Genomic DNA, 19,156 nt, shown 5'->3' with positions numbered 1-19,156 from the left:
TATTAAATACTAACACCAATAAAACTGGTAGTAGTAATAAATCTTATTGCCACATGATAAATCATGGCAGGAACAACTCTATTTTCAATTAAATTAAAAGGAAACTTGGGATAAATCCCCCTCTCCCGTCCGCTCCCAAAAGAAAGTAAAATGAATTCTACATTGAAAGCTTCCCCTTGAATATGGTTTGCTCACACCCCTTTATGTTTTAATTTTCTTCATACCGGATAGTTTCCAAAAGTTTACAAAGGTAGGAGATAAACTGCATGACCCTCATCAACTTTGGTGCAACTCTGAAACCATTTATTCTTCTTGAAATATCTTATCCCTGTTCAGCTCCCAAAACCCAACCAACTGCCCAAGTTTTCTAATCCCTCTTGCTATGCACATACACTCCTCTGCCTCTCAACCAGTCATGTAGATATTTCACCACCCCTCTCATAACTGGCACACCATACATCCTCAATTCTGGAAGGTACCAGAAAACATACCAGCATCGGTGAAACACCAATACATGAGAAAGAGTGTTGGTGTGTGGCAGTACCAATCAGTCCTCATTAGAGTTATACAAAACTCCAGCATTAAAGAACTGCTTAATCCACTATCTTAAATTATTAAAATCCCAAAGCCCTGCCATACTTTCAGAAGGCTAAGGTCTCATGACTGTATATACACAGGCCAAAATTGTACAGAAAACTAAAACAATTTTTGTACTTGGTATTTCAAACCATGAAAAGTATAGTGAGGTCAACAGGCCTCAAATCAAGAAAGCAAAAACCAAAGCTGACAAAGGACCATATTCTAAGGGAGTTTAGAAGAAACATCTATACCCAGGAAGGCAATTAATATGTGAAACAGATTACAAGAGAATCTGCAACTCTGAGTGTGTGTGTGTGTGTGTGTGTGTGTGTGTGTGTGTGTGTGTGTGTGTGTAAAATAAATAAAAGTTAGACAAATAGTCAGATGAGAACATATTTTAAATGGCACAATTGTTTGACGGATGTGGGAGACTTAGCTGGGTCAACATGTCCTAGTTATTTTCCAAATGTGACTTGATTTTCCAAATGTGAACCGTGAAAACTTGATTTCAATTTTCTATCGGACACAAGAAAGTTAATAGAATCTCATGGAGGAACCAAAGATAGAAATGGCACTGGCTAAGATTACTTTGCAGCAGCCACATGTCCCCTTAGAAATTTTTACTTTGTATCACACATGCAAAAGACAGTCAAAGTAAAAAGCAAATCTTACCTGATTTTGTCCCATGCCATGACATGGATATAATATGATTCTGTGCCCTGTTACTTCATGCTCATTTGGAGGGTTGTAATCAAAGCAGTGATTTTCCATTCCTCTATTTTTCAGCTAAATAAGACCAAAGAACATATTAAAAGCATCAGCCTGAAGTAGATACATTTGTGTCATTTCATACCCCTATACTGTATTTTAGGCTTCCCTCTTCCAGTTCTAAGCCCTGACAGAGCTAGTTTCACTAGGGTTGCCAGGTGTCCGGTATTCAACCAGACAGTTTGGTTTTTGGGCCCTCTGTCTGATAAAAAAAAAAAAAAAAAAAAAAAAAATACCAGACATGTGCAATGTTCAGTATTTTCTGGTTTTCCAGCTGACGGAAGCCTGTGGGGAGGGGGGGAGTGGCTGGGAGGTGGGGTGCGATTGACTCTGAGAGCCTCTGGTTGCGTCTGATGTAGTAGAGACATCTTGGGGAGGAGGAGAAGCCCTGTCTGTGCTCCTGAGAGCTGTTCAACTGTTGTGGAGCAGTAGCCAGATTCACTCGCTTGTGCTTTGCCAGAACCGTGCACAGGACAGGCAGCGCCCTGGGATCTGCATGTGCCTGGGTCAGTCCTGTTCCCCACCGGCCGACTCTCTCCCACTCCCCTCCCGACCAGCCCCGCTGCCCCCGACCTCACCTCCCCTCCCCCCACCAGCCCTGCCTCCTGTCCTCCCAGCCAGCCCCGTTCCCCTCCCGGCCAGTTCCTTTCCCCTTTCTCTCCCCCCTCTCCCCGATCAAGTGTGTCTGGTATTTCTTCTGAAGCTACCTGGTAACCCTAAGTTTCACTGTTCACTGGCAACAATAGCACCTGGTAGAGGTGACTTTGTACAACTAAACCTGATAATAGTGGACCAGGGTAGACCTTGTGCAGCTGGCTTTGCTGAACTAGAAACTGGCAGCAGCAGACTGGTAGCAGCAACTCTGGAGGACTGGATTGGGGCAGACCTGGTATTGCTAACTTGTGCAGATTAGGCCTTGCATGGCAGAGGTATATTGGAGGCCCTCATGTGGACTGCCACATAATCTAACTGAACACTTGAGTCAGGTTTAGGTAAGCGGGGACTGTGTCTGAACAGTAATTTGGGCCCCCAGAAAACTAGGCAATTAAACACTGAGCTCAGGGAACACTGCCAGACCGCCATGTTCTTTTTCTATTTTGGTTCATTTAACTTCTTAGTTTTTTTAAATAGAATTGCATTTCATTTCTCAAAATAAAAGGACTCTCGTGTTCTTTCAGAGTGGAGAAAAACCCTGTCAAGACAACTAGAGTTTAGGATTTAAAGTTCCTAAAATCTGAAACTGGATACAATGTAATGGCGACTTAAACCAAATTATTATTTATTTTTATAGGGATGAGTAGTCATCACATTGCACCCAGCCTTTCTTACTGCTGCTGACACCTTGCACGACATTTACATTATTGTTTAATTTAAAATATTCCATGGGCAAATCAATATGGACTTCCAGTTACTAAAATATCCAAGATAAACAAAAGTTACTTGAAAATGTGGTGAACTAGGGCATAATAATAATTAAAAAATGTATATATGCTTTGCTTAGTTCCATATTTACCACTTAAAGAAATGTTAATTTACTTGAAACAAAACAAGTTCTGTAAATAAACATTGAAGATAAAAACCTCTTTTACCTGAATCCTACTATGTCACATACAAAAAAATAGTCAGGCAGGGCTATTTTCTCTATCACTACTGAAGGTGTAATTCAGCTTCTTCTCAAGTACTAAGTGATAATTATATCTACAGTTTGAGTGCAGAGAATGAATAGGTATGAAGAATTTAGGACAAATCACTGTAAAACAAGGTATTCTACAAATATTTTTCTTTATTTTTGTTTTCCTCTACTTTTATTTATAATCCAATCTCCTCTTTTCACATTTTATATCCATTGGACTGCAATACTTTTTGCTGCAATAACACTCCTCATACACCATTTTCCAGATGTTTCTCACCATCCCGGTGAGTGCAATAACACCATGAATCAACATGGTGACTAAACAATAAGCATGCTTTTGAGTTCTGATAGATCTCTGAGAAGCTGTCCATACCTTGCAGTTTAGTGGTGCTGTCCAGAGCTAAAGGTAGTCTCCCTAGCTGCCTTTTTATGGTAGAGTGGCTTGATTTGAAGGCAGTTGCATTATAAACTATTCTATCCCTTTTGTAAATTATAGAAAATTTTTCATTTACATTTAACACTAGTAAAGGGGCTACATACAAACACAGAAAAGTAAAACTGAGCAAAGCTTGAAATAATTATACAAATTACATTCCCAGTATTTATAATATTTGATATAAAGGAATATCACATTAGAGATATGCTAAATTACAAATGATAATTTTTTCAAGTAACTAAAATCATAAATAAGACCATGCTCTCAATAATTGACTTCACAGTTGGACATACTACTCATCAATATACTCAGAAATCTATTGAGTTGCCACACTGGCTGTTTATTTCAATGGGAAGATCAACTGAGTCAAATATTCACCCTAGCTGTCATTCCCCAGCTGACTGATCCAAGCAAAGAAGTTACTCAGGCTCTGTCTACACTGCAGGTTTATTTAGAAATAACAGAGTGTGGGTCTACACAGCAAGCCTGTTATTTTTCTGTAACCCTCATTTCATGAGGAGTAAGGGAACACAAAGGAATAGTGCTCTTCTTTTGACTTCCTGATGTGTAGTCAGCACCAAAAGCTGAATTAAGCCATTTCTACTTCAGCTATGCAATTAACGTAGCTGAAGCTGTGTAGCTTAATTCGACTTTGTCCTGTAGCATAGACTTTCCACAAGAATGCTCCACTAGCATCTGACCAGCATAATATCCTTCTGCCTATATTCCATTAAACATCACAATGATTATTTCTCAGTTTAAGTTAGCCATCTGTTTTCTACAATATTATAGACTTTTAGGCACTACACTATTTTGTATGTGTGCATAAGTAAACTGCAAATTACTGCATTCACATATAACTCTTGGTATTCTGTGTAATATTAACAAAGCAGAAATAAAGGAGAGGAAAATTTAAACAGGGTTCTAAAAATGTAAACTCAAATAAAAAAAACTGTATAAAAGATGCCTAATTACCTCAAATTTCAATTCAGAGCAACTTTGTACAGTAAACTTCCGACAATCCGGCACCTTTAGGACCCAGGGGGTGCCGGATTATCAGATGGGGGGGCTATGAGGGGTCTGGAGTGGGGTGGGAGGGGATGCCACCCCAGACCCCTCATAGCCCCCCCTTACGATAGTCAGGCTCTGCCCCAGCAATCCCTGATTCAGCAGCTGCTGGTCAGTTTCAGACGCCTGGGACAGAGCAGCTGGGGTACTGCCCGGTTGGTCCCGTAGCGCTGCCCCTTGGGGCTGCAGGACCAACCCGGCAGCACCCCAGCTGCTCTTGGGGACGCCTGGGGCAGAGCAGCTGGAGTCCCGCCGGGTTGATCCTGCAGCGCCAAAGGACGGCGCTGCGGGACCAACCCAGCAGGACCCCAGCTGCTCTGCCCCAGGGGTCCCCGATTCAACCGCTGCTGAAACAGATCAGCGGCTGATTCCAGGAAGCCCGGGGCAGAGCTGCTCTGCCCCGGGCTTCCTGGAATCAGCCGCTGATCTGTTTCAGCGGCGGCTGACTTGGGGACGCCTGGGGCTGAGCAGCTGGGGTGCTGCTGGGTTGGTCCCGCAGCCCCGAGGGGCAGCGCTACCAGACCAACCCGGCAGCACCCCAGCTGCTCTGCTTCCGGCTTCTCCGATTCAGCTGCTGGTCAGTTTCAGCAGCAGCTGAATGGGGGAAGCCTGTCCGGCTGCTCCAGCACTTCCGGGTTCCTGATGATGCCGGACCATCAGGAGTCCCGGAGCATTGGATGCCGGACTAATGGAGTTTTACTGTATATAGTGTTTGTACTCCACCATTGTGTCATTTCATCTTTGTATCTTTTGTTGTGAAGACAGACCTCTAACATGTAGGGGCAGTATTTCAGCCAGACTATACCTAGATCTCTTATTCTGTGAACTCAAGCATTTTCCAATGTCATTTTACAGCCTTAAATTAGGCCTTTTCGAGATCTAAGAACCTTGGGTACAAGGCACCTAAATGATGTACGGTGCACTTGCAGATATTTTACCCATAAACTCCAGATAGAAAAACAAAGGTGTGAAAATCTGTTCCTGAAACCATTTATGCATGAATTCACCAGTCTTTTGTTCCAAAGCTGGAAGAGATGAAAGAGCGTTTGTGAAAACATGGTCTTTTCCTATTAACTGACATGAGACAGTTTGATTTCTGTTGACAAAAATAGTGCCATAACAGTATCTGTTTGTTCATGTGATCTCTCCTAATATGTTTTCCCAACATGTATCAAACAAGGCTAAATCATGCACAAAATAAAGTAAAGTTTAAACAGAAAATTTTAGTATGGAATTTTAAATTTGTCAGTGACTTACCTTAATATTTTAGCAGAGTGCTGCATTAAAAAAATAAAAAAAAGAAAATATTTGTTCTCCTAAAGTGTTACTTTTGCCTCATAAAAGTTGCCATTAATTATGTCCAGACAGGATTTCCAATTGTTTCTTTGCCTATGTACATTTTTGTCTCCCATGCTGTGTGTTCTGTAACCACAATTAGTCACCATTCTCTTTGGAGGTTGCAGATAGGCAATAAACTACAATTGTTTAAACTACAATATCGTGAAATATTAGGGAACATTTGTGACAGGAAGGCAGGGTGGAATTTTCAAAAAGGGCTCAACATTGGCTCATTGTCACTTGAAGAAAAGTTAGACTTTCAACACCTCCTGCTTTTGAAAATCCCCTTCTTAAAACCATTCGCTGTGTCTTTCCACTTCCTCGAAGCCTAACAGATATCAAAGAACTGGAGATGGAGGATGGGGTTTCTTGTCTGTATCTATATTAACAATCAAGAGCTTAATTTATAGATGAATAACCTTTTGGTTGCCTTTGGGTTTTATCACTTTAGAACTCTACATCTGGGAAACTCAAACACGGTGATAAATCTCAAGGAGGTAGGACAGAAGCAGCTAGCTCTCTTACCTAAAGAATGACTGGAAATCTGCTTTTCTGAACAGGACATCAGACCTCAAGATGAGATCAAAAGTAATGCTGGGCAAACGTATGGACTAAGCAGCAAGCATCAGCTCTGCAAATCTTTGATTGGCATTTTCTGAAGGATACCTGTGACACAGAGACCACTGGGCAAACGGTCCCCTTTTCTTTGCAAATCTCTCTCATCTCAGATCTGATAAACTCATTATACTAATCACACATTACAGGATATTTATCCCTAAAGGATAACATGTAAGGCACCTACAGAAAGTTTGTAACTTGCCAGGATTCATTACTGTTGGATGGGTAATATTTAAGGAACTTTAAGGGGGACTCAGGGAAGGGGGGGTGGAAGGTCAGGAGGGATGTACCGGGTCTACCCGTGACGGCAAGGGTGGCGCTGCTCTGCTGGCGGCTCATCCCGGAGGGGGAGTGTGTCGCGCTAGTGGTAGTACAGACTCTTAAAGACTGGAGGTAAAGGATTTAACAGTTACTGTCTCAAGGATTTTGATATCAACTGTGCTTATTTTGCTTAAAGGTTCCAAAGGACTCTATTGGACAATTGCCAATCAATTCCAAGTGCACTTTCATATGGGGTACTGTAAGGTTCTTACTTATCCCTTTTTTGTTCAATATGGAATCAGTCTGTTAGAGGAGTAAATGAGGAGACTTAGGCAGAAGGTGGCTGTCCAAGTGAGAGTAAATTTTCACCGAACCCCGCAACCCGATCCTTCCCAAAAAACCAACCAACCAACCAACAAGCTAAAATAACACTACAGACATTCTTGCGTGGGTTGCAGTCTAGACTCTAAGACTCACTCCTTTATTTAGGATGAGTGGGACTGTCTACACTAAGCCCTAAGAGTCTGAGTCAGTTGATCTGGATTCTGAGACTTGCCACTGCAGGGATGTTGGGTTTTTTTCTTTGTTTTTTCAGTATAAATGTACCCTGAGTGTCTTAGATAGCACATGACACCTATGCTCAGGGATCTGCACCGGTCAATGATTAACTGCTGGATAAATTTTCAAGTATTAGTTTTGACATATGAAATCCCCAAAGGTCTGGGACCAGACTATCTGAAGGAGGCTACTGTCCGCTGTTTCCCATGACAGAGCACCAGAGTTGTGATCACTGGAGGTGTTCATGCTTGACATAACAGAGGGGACAGCTGGCTGAGCATTCTCTATAAGGACCCCAAGGGTCTGGATTACCTTCCTAAACCTGCTCTGGAACAGTTCAGACTTGACAGTCTTGATAGCATGCCTTGGAGCCCTTTCAAGGGAAGTTCAAAAACCCAGATGCTAGTGATATTCTGGAATATTAACATTTTTTACATTAAGAACTGCTAATTGTTAGAAGGTATGATGCTAACTGAGATGTGTATTACTGATAATTAACAGCATGCTCAGCTGATTGGTGTGTGCATGCTTTTTATTGCTTCAAATTAAAATAAAATTAAAAAAAAAATTAATAGAAAAAGAATAGCTTTATTTCCTGACTATTATTCTAATCTAAGCTTGTGCTCATATGTTTAAAAGCATTTTATTCCTATTTTCATATGTTTAAAAGCATTTTATTCCTATTTTCAAGAAATTTTGAAAGCTATATTCCCTGACCCCAAAATCCTAGATATGACTTATTTTTGAGCTGCAATTTATGGTAGTTTTTGGTCTTAACAGTGCTATTTTACTTAAATTTCTAATACCTACCCAATTTTAGTGTCTTCCAAGTCTCTTTAAATTCTACCAAATCAACTTTTTTCCGGAATAAAAATGCCAGATACCACTTTACCTTCCATATGTCACAAATAAAAGGGAGAAAAGAACAACCCAGGGAGACACATTCCAGACATCAGTGAAGCAAGTTGCCTACCATTCCATAGAAGCCAGCTCTGTCTTCAGGTACATGAAGTTCAGGGTAAATATTCTCCAAGAACCACTTGAAATCTTTACATTTAAGCTTCTCTCGAAGCAGCCTTCTTTCTGTCACATCTCCATAAGGCTCCTACAATGAAACAACATGAAAAGCTGCCATTGCTGGACCCTTGGATTTGGTTTCATTATTATTAAGTTTGCTAATATTTTAACAACAACAATTCTTTCAAACAGTGCAAACTGATCTTTTTTTAAATCAGTTTAAATTGAGAACATAGTAGCAAATTCACAGTTAAGGGCTTTTGACTGGGTATTAAAGTCTCAACAACAGTGCATTAATTTAAGTTGAGTGCTAAATTATTCTCACCATCCATTTGTAAAATCTTCTCTAAAGACATCATTAAACTTAAATGTGATAAAAACTTTGGAAATGTTCAGTTAAGGTTGCCTTTTAACACTATACCTTGTTAAATAGTAAATTCAATAAAAGAAAATTAAGATTAATAATGGAACCTTAAATTTGATAAGAAAGCTATCACTCAAACTTTCGACTTGCTACTGGTTCAAATAGAATTCACATCATTTCTTCAAAGGTGTCTTCAAAAATCCACTGCTTCTTCCATAGCCCAAAGGTTCTTCATCTGAGAGTACAACCTCATTTGCCATTCCCATGTTTCCCAGAGGTTATGGCCATGTTCCTTTTCTTCTGCCCTTTTCTTAACCAAAGTAAGCTTCTAGACTCTCCTTCCATCCTTTCCAGAAATAAGACAGTCTGGGAGGCTTATGAGGCTTCCTCAGCTGTTTTATTCTTCTTGGAGATGACTTGCAGATACTGCACTTGGGTGGGATGTGGGTTTCCTCTAGTGAGTACACACTGGTATCATGGCAGTCTGATCAGGAACGGTTTATGGCAGTTGATGAAGTTTTTGAAGCCAGGAATCCTTTCCTGGGGAACTTTCCCCACTACTTTTGAAGAATGTGGCTATTGTGGGTAAATATAGGAATCCCTCTCCAATCCAAACGAGGATCCCAAAATCTGAGGAGATAGAACCCAAGTATCTACCTTGGCTCAAGATCATCTCATCTGAAGAAGTGGGTTTTTCCCACTATTTATTTATTTATTTTCTCTCTCTCTCTCTCTCGCTCTCATATTCATTACAGGACTACTCGACTACTTGTTGTTTTTAAAGTTACAGACTAACACAGCTACTCCTTTGAGACTATTTAGTATTGTTAGTTAGGGTAAACTGTTACAGGAAAAAGTTGAAGTAGTAAGCATGAACAATGAAGCTCCATCTGAAACCACAAGTGGTGAGAAGGGCAGCCCCTTGTATAATTTCGATGCAGAGCACAAGAACAACAGGGGCACATACACAGACCAGACAGACACTGCTAGAAAAATTTCTTCAGTCCTGGATGCATGGGGCAAATGCATTAACCTTAAGTGCCCTATACGTACACTACATTCCAAGCCATCCTGACATATCATTCAATTCCAGTTTGGTGCCAGGAGACTGAAAAACAAACAACATAAAAAAGCAAACTAAGGATACATCCACACAGCAGAGCTATTTTGGAATAACGTCCATTATCCCGAAACAGTGTTGTGCACATCTTAACAAAATAGATTTGAAATAACAGGCATCTTATTCCAGCTTCTTGAAAACCTCCTTGCAAGAGGATTAAGGAAGATGCCAGAATAACGATTTATTTCAAAATTAGTGTTGTGTAGACAGTGCCAAATTTTGAAATAAGCTATTTTGAAATAAGCTACACAATTTGTGCAGTACGAATTGTGTAGTTTATTTCGAGGTACACACTACTGTGTAGACGTACCCCAAATGTATTTGATAAGGCTGTAAAAGTTGAGAACTGTACTAAAAGGTAAGCCCATAAATGAGTATCTCTTCACTATTTTTTGAGAAGAAAGAGGCACTCTACTTACCAGCTCCTTCCTATCCATACTCAGGTTTGTTGGCATCATGTGGAAAAGTTCTGAACCACTTGTCTGAGATAAGACAAGATGCAACAATTTTCCTTAATGTGTGTGACTTTTCCTTTGCTGAATATTTCTCTGATTAGCAATGGCTTACTCTGAATGCTTTTCTCTCTGGGCAGTTTACAATGTGAGGAGTCATCCTAGAGTTTGAGACTCCCAGGAAAGTAGCACAAAGGTGTCAAGGATCATGACCACCTTCCTGTCACCACTGCTAAATGGGAGGGAGATCCCAGATACAGACAGACTAAAAGATAGACAGAACAATGTGATGTTAATATGAATGGAGCCACAGCACTATCCATAGTTAAGATTCTCCCAAAGTTTTCATTTCAGTGGGAGTACTTAACTTCCGCCCAAACTGTGTTTTGATTAAGATTACTTTAAAATGCCAGTAGGATTTTGTGAAGTGTTTTATGTCCAACTTGAAAAGAAACATGGCTGTTATGAGCTCAGATATAACTGTTCCCAAATTCCTAATGGCTATCACTTGGGATTGGGCACAAGTGAGAGCCTCGTCACCCAGTGTCCCCCTTTTCTCCCCAGCAAAGCCCACTATTTCCTATTGCATGACTATGCCCTCCACTGGGTCTATGTCCTCAGTACTGATCCCTTGGAAATCCCCCTTCCTCCTGGAATGCCTCTTTACCCCATCACTTCAGAGAGCTCTCAAACTACCAACGGCAGGCACAGTAAGGAACATCTTGTATCAGGATCCAGGAGCCATGTGTTGCATCTCATTGTCATGGGAACCACAATTCAGTGGGTACCATCTTGGGGAAAACAAAAAGCAAAGTCCTCAGCCTAAACAGCAATCCAACTGAAAAAGACCCTCTACAAAATTAACATAAACACTTCATTTAATGAGTTAAATATTCAGCACAACCTTCTGCAGCCACCCAGCACTTTAAAATTATAAAATTAAAAAAATAAAGGGAAATTCACCGGCACTTATTGCCACCTCCCCATCATACATGATGCCATCAGAAACATTCCCACACTCTGGAAGGCATTCAATTCCCTCTCCAAGAGATACAGAAAAACTATACACAGCCCTGTTTCGTCAATCTCGTGTTCTAACACAACATTTTAATGGGTGACTTCTGTGCTGCAAGGACTTTGAGAAAACCCTGAGAGAGGGCAAGGAGGGAGCAGATTCTTGGGGAAGTGGCCTAGGGAGCCGGAGCAGTGGAATAGCAAGGACTGACAATTAGCGGACAACTGCTATTTATAGGTACCTGGACTGAGAAGGCCTAGGCCCCTCCAACCCCAGTAGCTACTCAAGGGGGCAGGAAAGAAGCCCAGTCCTAAGTGAACCAGAAGAAAGGGCACCTGGGATACCCTCCACTCGCAGAGCCAGTCCCTGGAGTGGGAAGCTTGTGAACAGAAGGGGCCCGCTTGAGAGGAGAGGGTGAGCCCTTTACACGGCTCTAAAGCAGTAGGTTCCCAACCTGTTTTACACCACGGTCCAGCAAACCCATCATAAACTTTTGGTGGGTCGCTAACATTTTATTGGCATATTCATTATGGTAATTAATTTTAAAAGACCACGTGTTATTTTACCTTGCATCTGTACCACACAATTCACATCACTGTAACGGATCAGAGTTCGTAGAGATCTGCAACACTAAACAAAATTTTGCAGAAAGAATTCCCCAATGGCTGCTAGGTGGGACAGCCCCTCCCCCAGGGGCAACTAGTGCCTGCAGAGGGAGGGGCGCTGGTGCCGCCAAGTGCTACCCCCAGTTACCTGTGCCTTCCCCCCCATTCCCGATGGGCTGCGGAAGCGGCCATTGTATCTCCCCCTCTCCTCCTGTACAACGCCTGCCCTGTGTCTCTCCCTTCCCCAGCCAGGCTGCTCTTGCTTCCACAGCCTCTCTCAGCCCTCTCCCCACATCCCCCCTTTCCTTCCCTGTGACCCCTCCTCAGATTCCCTCCATTGCATCCCTGCTCCCATCTGCCCCATAAGTCTCCCCTGAATTCCCCCAACCTAACTTCAGTGTCTCCTGCATCCACCTCACACATCCCTGTTCCCCCTTGACTCCCTGTTATCTGCCCTGCCCCTCTTCAGCCCCCTCCAGGGCTGGCTCCCCCGGCCCTGCACACATTGGGAGATGCCAGCAGCTTCCCTTGTCCCTGGGCAGGGATTGCAGCCAGCTCCGCTGCCAGCAGCCCAGGGCCAAACTCTCCCCCGGAAGACTGGGGGCCCCTTTCCCAGGGGAGGGAGAAAAGGGGAGGGGAATTCTCTCTTACCTGACCACCAAGCACTGCCCGCTCTGTAGCATGGGCTGGACCAGACAGGGTCCTGGCCAGGCTAGGGGTGATGCCCTCTGAGAGGCTCCTGGGGAGCAGTGGGATTGACCCTCCTGGAGATTCCCCCTCACAGCTGCAGCATGGGCTCTGGGAGCCCAGCAGCAGCCCCTGCTGGGACTCAGGGATCAGGCCCGGAGCCTTGCTCCATAGACACTGCCAGCAGCGGCTGTGAGTTGCTTCCTGCTGTGGGGGCCAAGCCCAGCCCTGGCTCCCAAAGTCTCTGCCTGCTGCTGCTGGGTCCTAGCGAGCAACCCACTGAGCTGCAGTGTGCCACGGCCTGGCAGCTAGCAGTTTGCAACCTGGTACCGGTCCACAGGCTGGCAGTTGGGAACCACTGATCTAAAGCATCTTATTTAGAAAGACATCTAAATTAATCACCTTTCCCCTACTTCCGCAATGTTAAATATTTTCTGTTTGTATAGATACTTATAGTGATAATATAACCTTGTCTTTGACAAGCAAAATAAATTGAGCTCCTTAAATCTTTCATTGTAAAGAATACTTTCCAGACTCTGTATCCTTTTTTCCATCAATTCTCACATCCCTCTGCAATTTTTCACCATCCTTTTAAAAAAAATGTAGATGTCAGAAATGGACATAATAGTCAAGGAATTGTCTTACTAGTGCTAATCACTGATGTGTCACAATCTCGCTATTCCTACCTTATATTTTCATTTATAAATTCAAGGACGCTGCTAACTCTTTTTGCCAGAGCATCACTGTCAAATCTCCCTACAATGATCTTTCAGAGACACTGCTTTCCAGGAGAGGTACCACGCTATAAGAATACAACAGATGTTCCTGGATGTATGATCTCATGATTGTATCAAAATGCGTATTGCTTATCTACGTCCAGCCTATAAAGTGATCAGATCATTATATATCAATGACCTGTCCTCATGATTAACCCTCCTGCCAATCTGTGTGTTACCTGCCAACTTTTAGCAACAATGACTTTATACTTTTTTCCACATTATTCCTAAAATACAACTAAAAAATAGCTACAGTTGGGTTTTTTGGGGGAAAAAAAGGCACTGAAACTCTTCAAGCAGCATTCACTGCTTTATGATTCCCCATTAACAATTACATTGAGATTTATTTTTAATCAAACTAATGTGTCAGATTAATTTTGTACCATGTTAATACTTTAAAATCAGAAAATTCTATAGTATTAAATTAAACTTACAAAAAACAAATTGCTCATGTTAACAATTACTTTCAGAGAGACAAGATGTGTGAGGTAAAATCTTTTATTGGACCGGCTTCTTTAGTGAGAGAAACAGCTCTGTTTACCGCAAAAGCTTTTCTCTCTCACCCACAGAAGTTGGTCCAATAAAAGATATTACCTCACCCACCTGGTCTAATATCCTGGGAACAACTTGCCGAGAACACCACTGCACAGAACAGAGTTACGCTCATCAACCAGACTTATCTTGCTATAGAACATTGCCAAGTTGATTACATAAGACCTGTTTTCCATGAAAAGAGTGGTAATACTAACTGTATTTCTATCCTGTAATGAGAGCACTATTCCAATACACATCAAGGTCGAGTTAACCAGCCTGTCATCACCAGGGGCATGAAGCTTACCCTTTTTAAATACTGGCACAACTATTGCTTTCTTCCAGTCCTATGGAATTTCTCCAGTTTTTCAAGATATATTAAAAATTAACCCTGTAGACAACGTTCATTTTATGTCAGTGAAAGACATGACTTTGCAAAACACTTGAATTTATCTACTAACAACAAACAACAAAACCCATAATAAATACTTTTCCTATTCAATTCAAAGAAATACAAGTTCAGTGCTTAGCACAACAGGTATCAAACTCACCAAACGTGCATGTGGATTTCGGTGGTAATAAAGCTCTTTGTATTCGTCCATCCAAACTTCTGCAGCACGCACACTGTTAGCCAGGGCCTTGGCCCGCGAGTAGGGAGCTTGTTTTGGGAAAACGTGGCCTACATGAGAACAGGGGTGGATCTCAAGACTTCCTCCGCACTGCCAGATCTAATCAAAGAATTTGCATTATATATTAGCAATCTAAAACTGGGTAATCAACAAGATATGCAAAACACCACCACTTTACAATACTTTGTACTTACAGCTCTTTTCCAAAAATCTCTAGGCATCTTGTGAACAATAAATATGGTCTTGGGAGGGAGGCAACTATGATTCTCAATTTACAGTAAAATAATTGAAGGTATCAGAGCACATCAATGGGAGACTTGGGAAGATAATGATGAAGTCAGAACTCAGGATTACTGAGGTGCTCTCACTGGAGTTCTGATTTGCAAAGATGAGATAAGACAGATGTTCAAAGCATGATCCCATGTGCTCTGCTTAATTGCACTGGGCAATTCGGGCTTTCTTGCTCCTTTTTGGACTTCATATCTACTCCGGAGAGAGTTGGATTAAATAGCATAGGGTATGTCTACACTACAGCGTTATTTCTAAATATCTTATTTCAAAATAGTTAATTCAAAATAAGATATTTCGAAATAACGCATCTACACACAAAATGCATTTCAAAATAGTGTTTTGCTATTTCGAAATAGCGCGTCCACACTGATTGGATGCTGAATTGCATTTAAGGCCAGCTGAAACTGGTTCCAGCAGGGCATCAGGTCAGTAGTTACTTTGTGTGGCTGCTGCCTGAGGCTATCTGAAGCTTGTGCTTAAAGGGACCCCCCTGGACAGCCGGTTCTCAGCTTTTCCTGCTTGCTTGCCTGCCTCACTGAGGGACAGCAAAGCATTTTTGTCTCCGCCTGCTTTCGTTGCCTTGACTTGGGACACCACAGCACTCGGTGCCATGGAGCCAGAGCTGCCCCTGGGCACTCTGGTGCTCATTTTGGATGTCTTGCTGCAAGCCTAGCAGCAATTACTGGAGACTACCTGGAAACATCTGCGGCAGCCCGACCCTCTTCTGGACCCTCCTGGGGAACGAGGAGGAGCAGCAGCAGCCCCCGGATACCAGCATAACCCACCACATCTGACGTCTGGACACCTGCAGCGACTGGTGGAACCACATCATCCTGGAAGGACTAACAATGGACCCAGAACTTCGGGATGAAGAAGGACACCTTCATCGAGCTCTGTAAGTGGCTCGCTCCTGCTCTGCAGCGACACACGCATGAGGCCACACGCATGAGGGACACACGCATGAGGCCCGCCATTCCCCTCCACAACCGTATGGCCATCGCTCTATGGAAGCTCTCCATGCCAGATAGCTAGCGATCCGTGGGGAACCAGTTCAGCGATCCACGGTCAGAGCAGTGCTCATGAAGGTATGGCAGTCTCCGGCCACTGTGCCCGGGGGATGGGCGGGGCGGTTAAGGAGGGGATGGGCTGCCCCAGGGAAAAGGAGGGGGATGTGGTGCAAGTCCCCTCCCCGGGAGGGTTTCTTCTGTCCCAGACGCACTACGGACTGCCCACAGTGGCCAGGATTGCAGGGGGGGTTGCTCCTGGGGAAGGGCAGTGGTGGGGCTGGAGGCTCCCTATTTCAAAGTAAGCATCTACACAGCGCTTATTTCGATTTAGCTATTTCGAATTTGGCGCTATTCCTCGTGGAATGAGGTTTACCAAATTCAAAATAAGCACTCTGCTATTTTGATTTAATTTTGCAATAGCAGTTTGGCTGTCTAGATGCTAAGAAAGTTATTTTGAAATAACAGCTGTTATTTCGAAATAACTTTGCTGTGTAGACATACCCATATACAATAGGAAAGTGTCTTTGGCCCTAGATCTTAAATACGTAAACCTAAACTTTCATTTAAATATATTTCAAGCACTCCTGATTATGATGAAGTGATGATGTCTTTCAGAGTATGCAGACGGTCTTCAGCAGAAATAGAAGCAGCATCTTCTAGATCAGGGGTGTCCAAACTTTTTTCAAAGAGGGCCAGATTTGATGACGTGAACATGCGTGAGGGCCGACCATTTTGCCTGACATTCTTTGAACCATTAAAATTAAATGCAAATTAACTATTTTATGCAAAGTTTATTGCAAACAGCATACTTTTCATTTCGTCACATGGATGACAAATCTAAACAGGTGTTAAATCACTCTGCCTTTCAAATCTGAAGGCCAGATGAAAAAAAAATCCAAGAAGCTGAAATATATGTCAGGAACATTGTAAAGTACATTACATATTATTGGTAATAAAGGTTGTCTGTCAACTTTTAAGTTCAAAAAATATGAACAGGAACATAACACCAAGTATACATGTTGTGTCCAAATATATTTATAACTGATTTAGACCAACTGACATTAACTGAGATTTTACAATGTATTCATCTCAATACATATGGATTCGTTGGGGGCCATAAAAGATAGATATTGCCAAATTACCTGAAATTAAACCGGAACACGGGCCGGACTTTGGACATGCCTGTTCTAGATACAGGGAGGAAGCCACTTGTCCTGATGGTGGCCAAGATGAACAGCTGGTTTGGCCTACCTCCAGGTAAAACTAATACATCGAAGGTTAGAGAGCTACAGATTATTATCAAGAAAACTTCTGGAAGAGACCTAAAGCCATTTAACTATGTGACATGCTTTGCAGCTTCATAAAGAGTTCTGAAGTTAGAGGAAAGACAGAAAATTGTGCTGCTGCACTAAACTAGTTAAGGCTTTCAATAATGGTTAACATGGACTAGCTGTAGATGCTTTTTGCAGAATATTATATATTTCAGTGAGCCAGGTTATTTTTTTTCAAGTTATTATGCAAGCAGGTAATCTATCTTCCCCTCTTTGAATGAAGAACAGGGGGAAGCTATTAGGATATGATCAAAAGTGAGGCAGGCTTGTCCCATGAGCTCCCTGTTATCTCAAATATATTTTTATCTCTTGTTATAAGCAATATAAAGGGACAAAGAGGTTATGAAAGTAGCAGGGAAGCAATGAAAATTGTTGTTTGTTTGGATGAAGATATGGTTCTAGTAGGCACTACAGAGGAGAGCAGACCCATTTTCACACACTTGACCTTTATTCAGCAGCAGCAGCTAAAATTAATATGGACTAGCGCACTGCAAGCTTGTGGGGATTAAGTCAGTCTCTTTTGGTTTATCAAAGGGAACTCAGACACTGAAAGACCCACCCAGCCCCTCCCAGCATTACTGATGCCCTTAGGGTATCGTTCAGTCAAGATTCCCCAGCAGTACTAAATTAGCAGTAAAAGATAACAGCTCGCCAGCCCCTAATTGTGAAATAGAACAACTGGAGCCTGATACAGATGGAAAGGATACAATTGTCCAAAAAACACTTGCTACCTATTTGTACTTCTCCAGCTTATGTGCATCCATCACTTGAGAAAACAATTCACAGGAATGGTTTAGTCTTTCATTAATTTAGTGGAGCTACAAATACAATTTAGTGAAAAGAAACATGACTCATGGGCCAGTTCTAGAATGAGAATTAGGGATAGCATGTCTGAGGTTTTAATTCTATTTTGTTTTGCATTTTCCACAGGGCTAATAGAGTGACAGAAAAACCACATCTGGCTTTCTTTTAAGCATAATTGGAAAAGTTCCAAGGTTCAGTATAGGTCAACTGGTGAGTGAAAGGAAGAAACATGCCTAAAGTAGGGTTGCCAACTTTCTAGTAACACAAAACCAAACAGCTCTGCCCTGCCATTGCCCTGAGCCCCCACCACCTCACACCTTCTCTGAGGCCCCACCCCCACTCACTCCATTCCCCCCTCCCTCTATGGCTTGCTCTCCCCCATCCTCACTCACTTTCACTGGGCAGAGGCAGGGGTGAGTCTGGGTAGGAAGTGTAGGAGGGGGCTCCGGGTTGAAGCCAAGGGGTTCAGCATGCAGGAGCGGGCTCAGGGCTGGGGCAGAGGGCTGGGATGCGGGAGGGGGTGTGGGTTCTGGATAGGAATGTGGGCTTCAGGATGGGAGTACAGGAGAAAGCTCAGAATTGGGGCTTCAGGAAGGAGTTTGGGTGCCGAAGGTGGCTAGGAGCTAGGGCTGGGGTGCAGGCTCCATGTTGGGGCTTGGGTGTGAGAGAGGGTTTGGGGTGCAGTTTTGGGAAGGAGTTAGAGTACAGAAGGCTTAGGGCTAGGGTGGAATACAGGCTCTGTGAGGGCATTAGGGTGAAGGAGAGGGTTCTGAACTGGGGGAGGTGGGTTGAGTGTGGAACCGGGGCTTCGGGGCGGGCTCCAGCCAGCAGCACTTACCTCAGGTGGGGGCTAAAGCAGGTTCCCTGCCTGTCCTCGCGGCTCACTGACGTAGCTGGTATTTTTGGCTCCTAAGGCATGGGGGCCAGGGAATCCATATGCTGCCCACATTCACTTATGCCGCAGATCCTGGCCAAAGGGAGCTGTGGAACTGGTGCCAGGTATGGGGACAGTGCACGGAGCCTCCTTGATTGTCCTGTGCCTAGGGACTGCAGGGAGACACTGGCTGTTTCCAGGAGTCATGCTAAGCCAGGGCAAGCAGCAAACCTGCCTTAGCCCTGCTGCACAGCTGGTTGGAATTTTAATGGCCTGAAGGGTCCCTTTTTGATCAAACCAGATCCCTAGCAATCCTGGCCTAAAAATACATATTTTAAAGGCACAGCATATCACAGCTCGTCTGCACAGCCCCCTGATAGGGACTATGGGGGTG

At 43.0% G+C, this 19,156-nt stretch overlaps 1 protein-coding gene across 1 annotated transcript in view; it reads right to left on the bottom strand.

The window, feature by feature from the left end:
- GALNT12 (polypeptide N-acetylgalactosaminyltransferase 12) overlaps positions 1-19,156 on the bottom strand; it is a 73,300-nt gene that overhangs the window by 10,291 nt on the left and 43,853 nt on the right. The window contains exons 6-8 of the mRNA XM_006137085.2: positions 14,378-14,554; positions 8,233-8,364; positions 1,252-1,365 (exon numbers count right to left, since the gene is read on the bottom strand). Coding sequence (XP_006137147.2) covers positions 1,252-1,365; positions 8,233-8,364; positions 14,378-14,554 — 423 coding nt within the window. The remainder of the gene's footprint in view (positions 1-1,251; positions 1,366-8,232; positions 8,365-14,377; positions 14,555-19,156) is intronic.

The sequence above is a fragment of the Pelodiscus sinensis genome, chromosome 2 (genome assembly GCF_049634645.1).
Source record: "Pelodiscus sinensis isolate JC-2024 chromosome 2, ASM4963464v1, whole genome shotgun sequence".
NCBI lineage: Eukaryota > Metazoa > Chordata > Testudines > Trionychidae > Pelodiscus > Pelodiscus sinensis.
The sequence above is the reverse complement of the archived record's forward strand: the minus strand, read 5'-3'. Positions and strand labels throughout refer to the sequence as shown.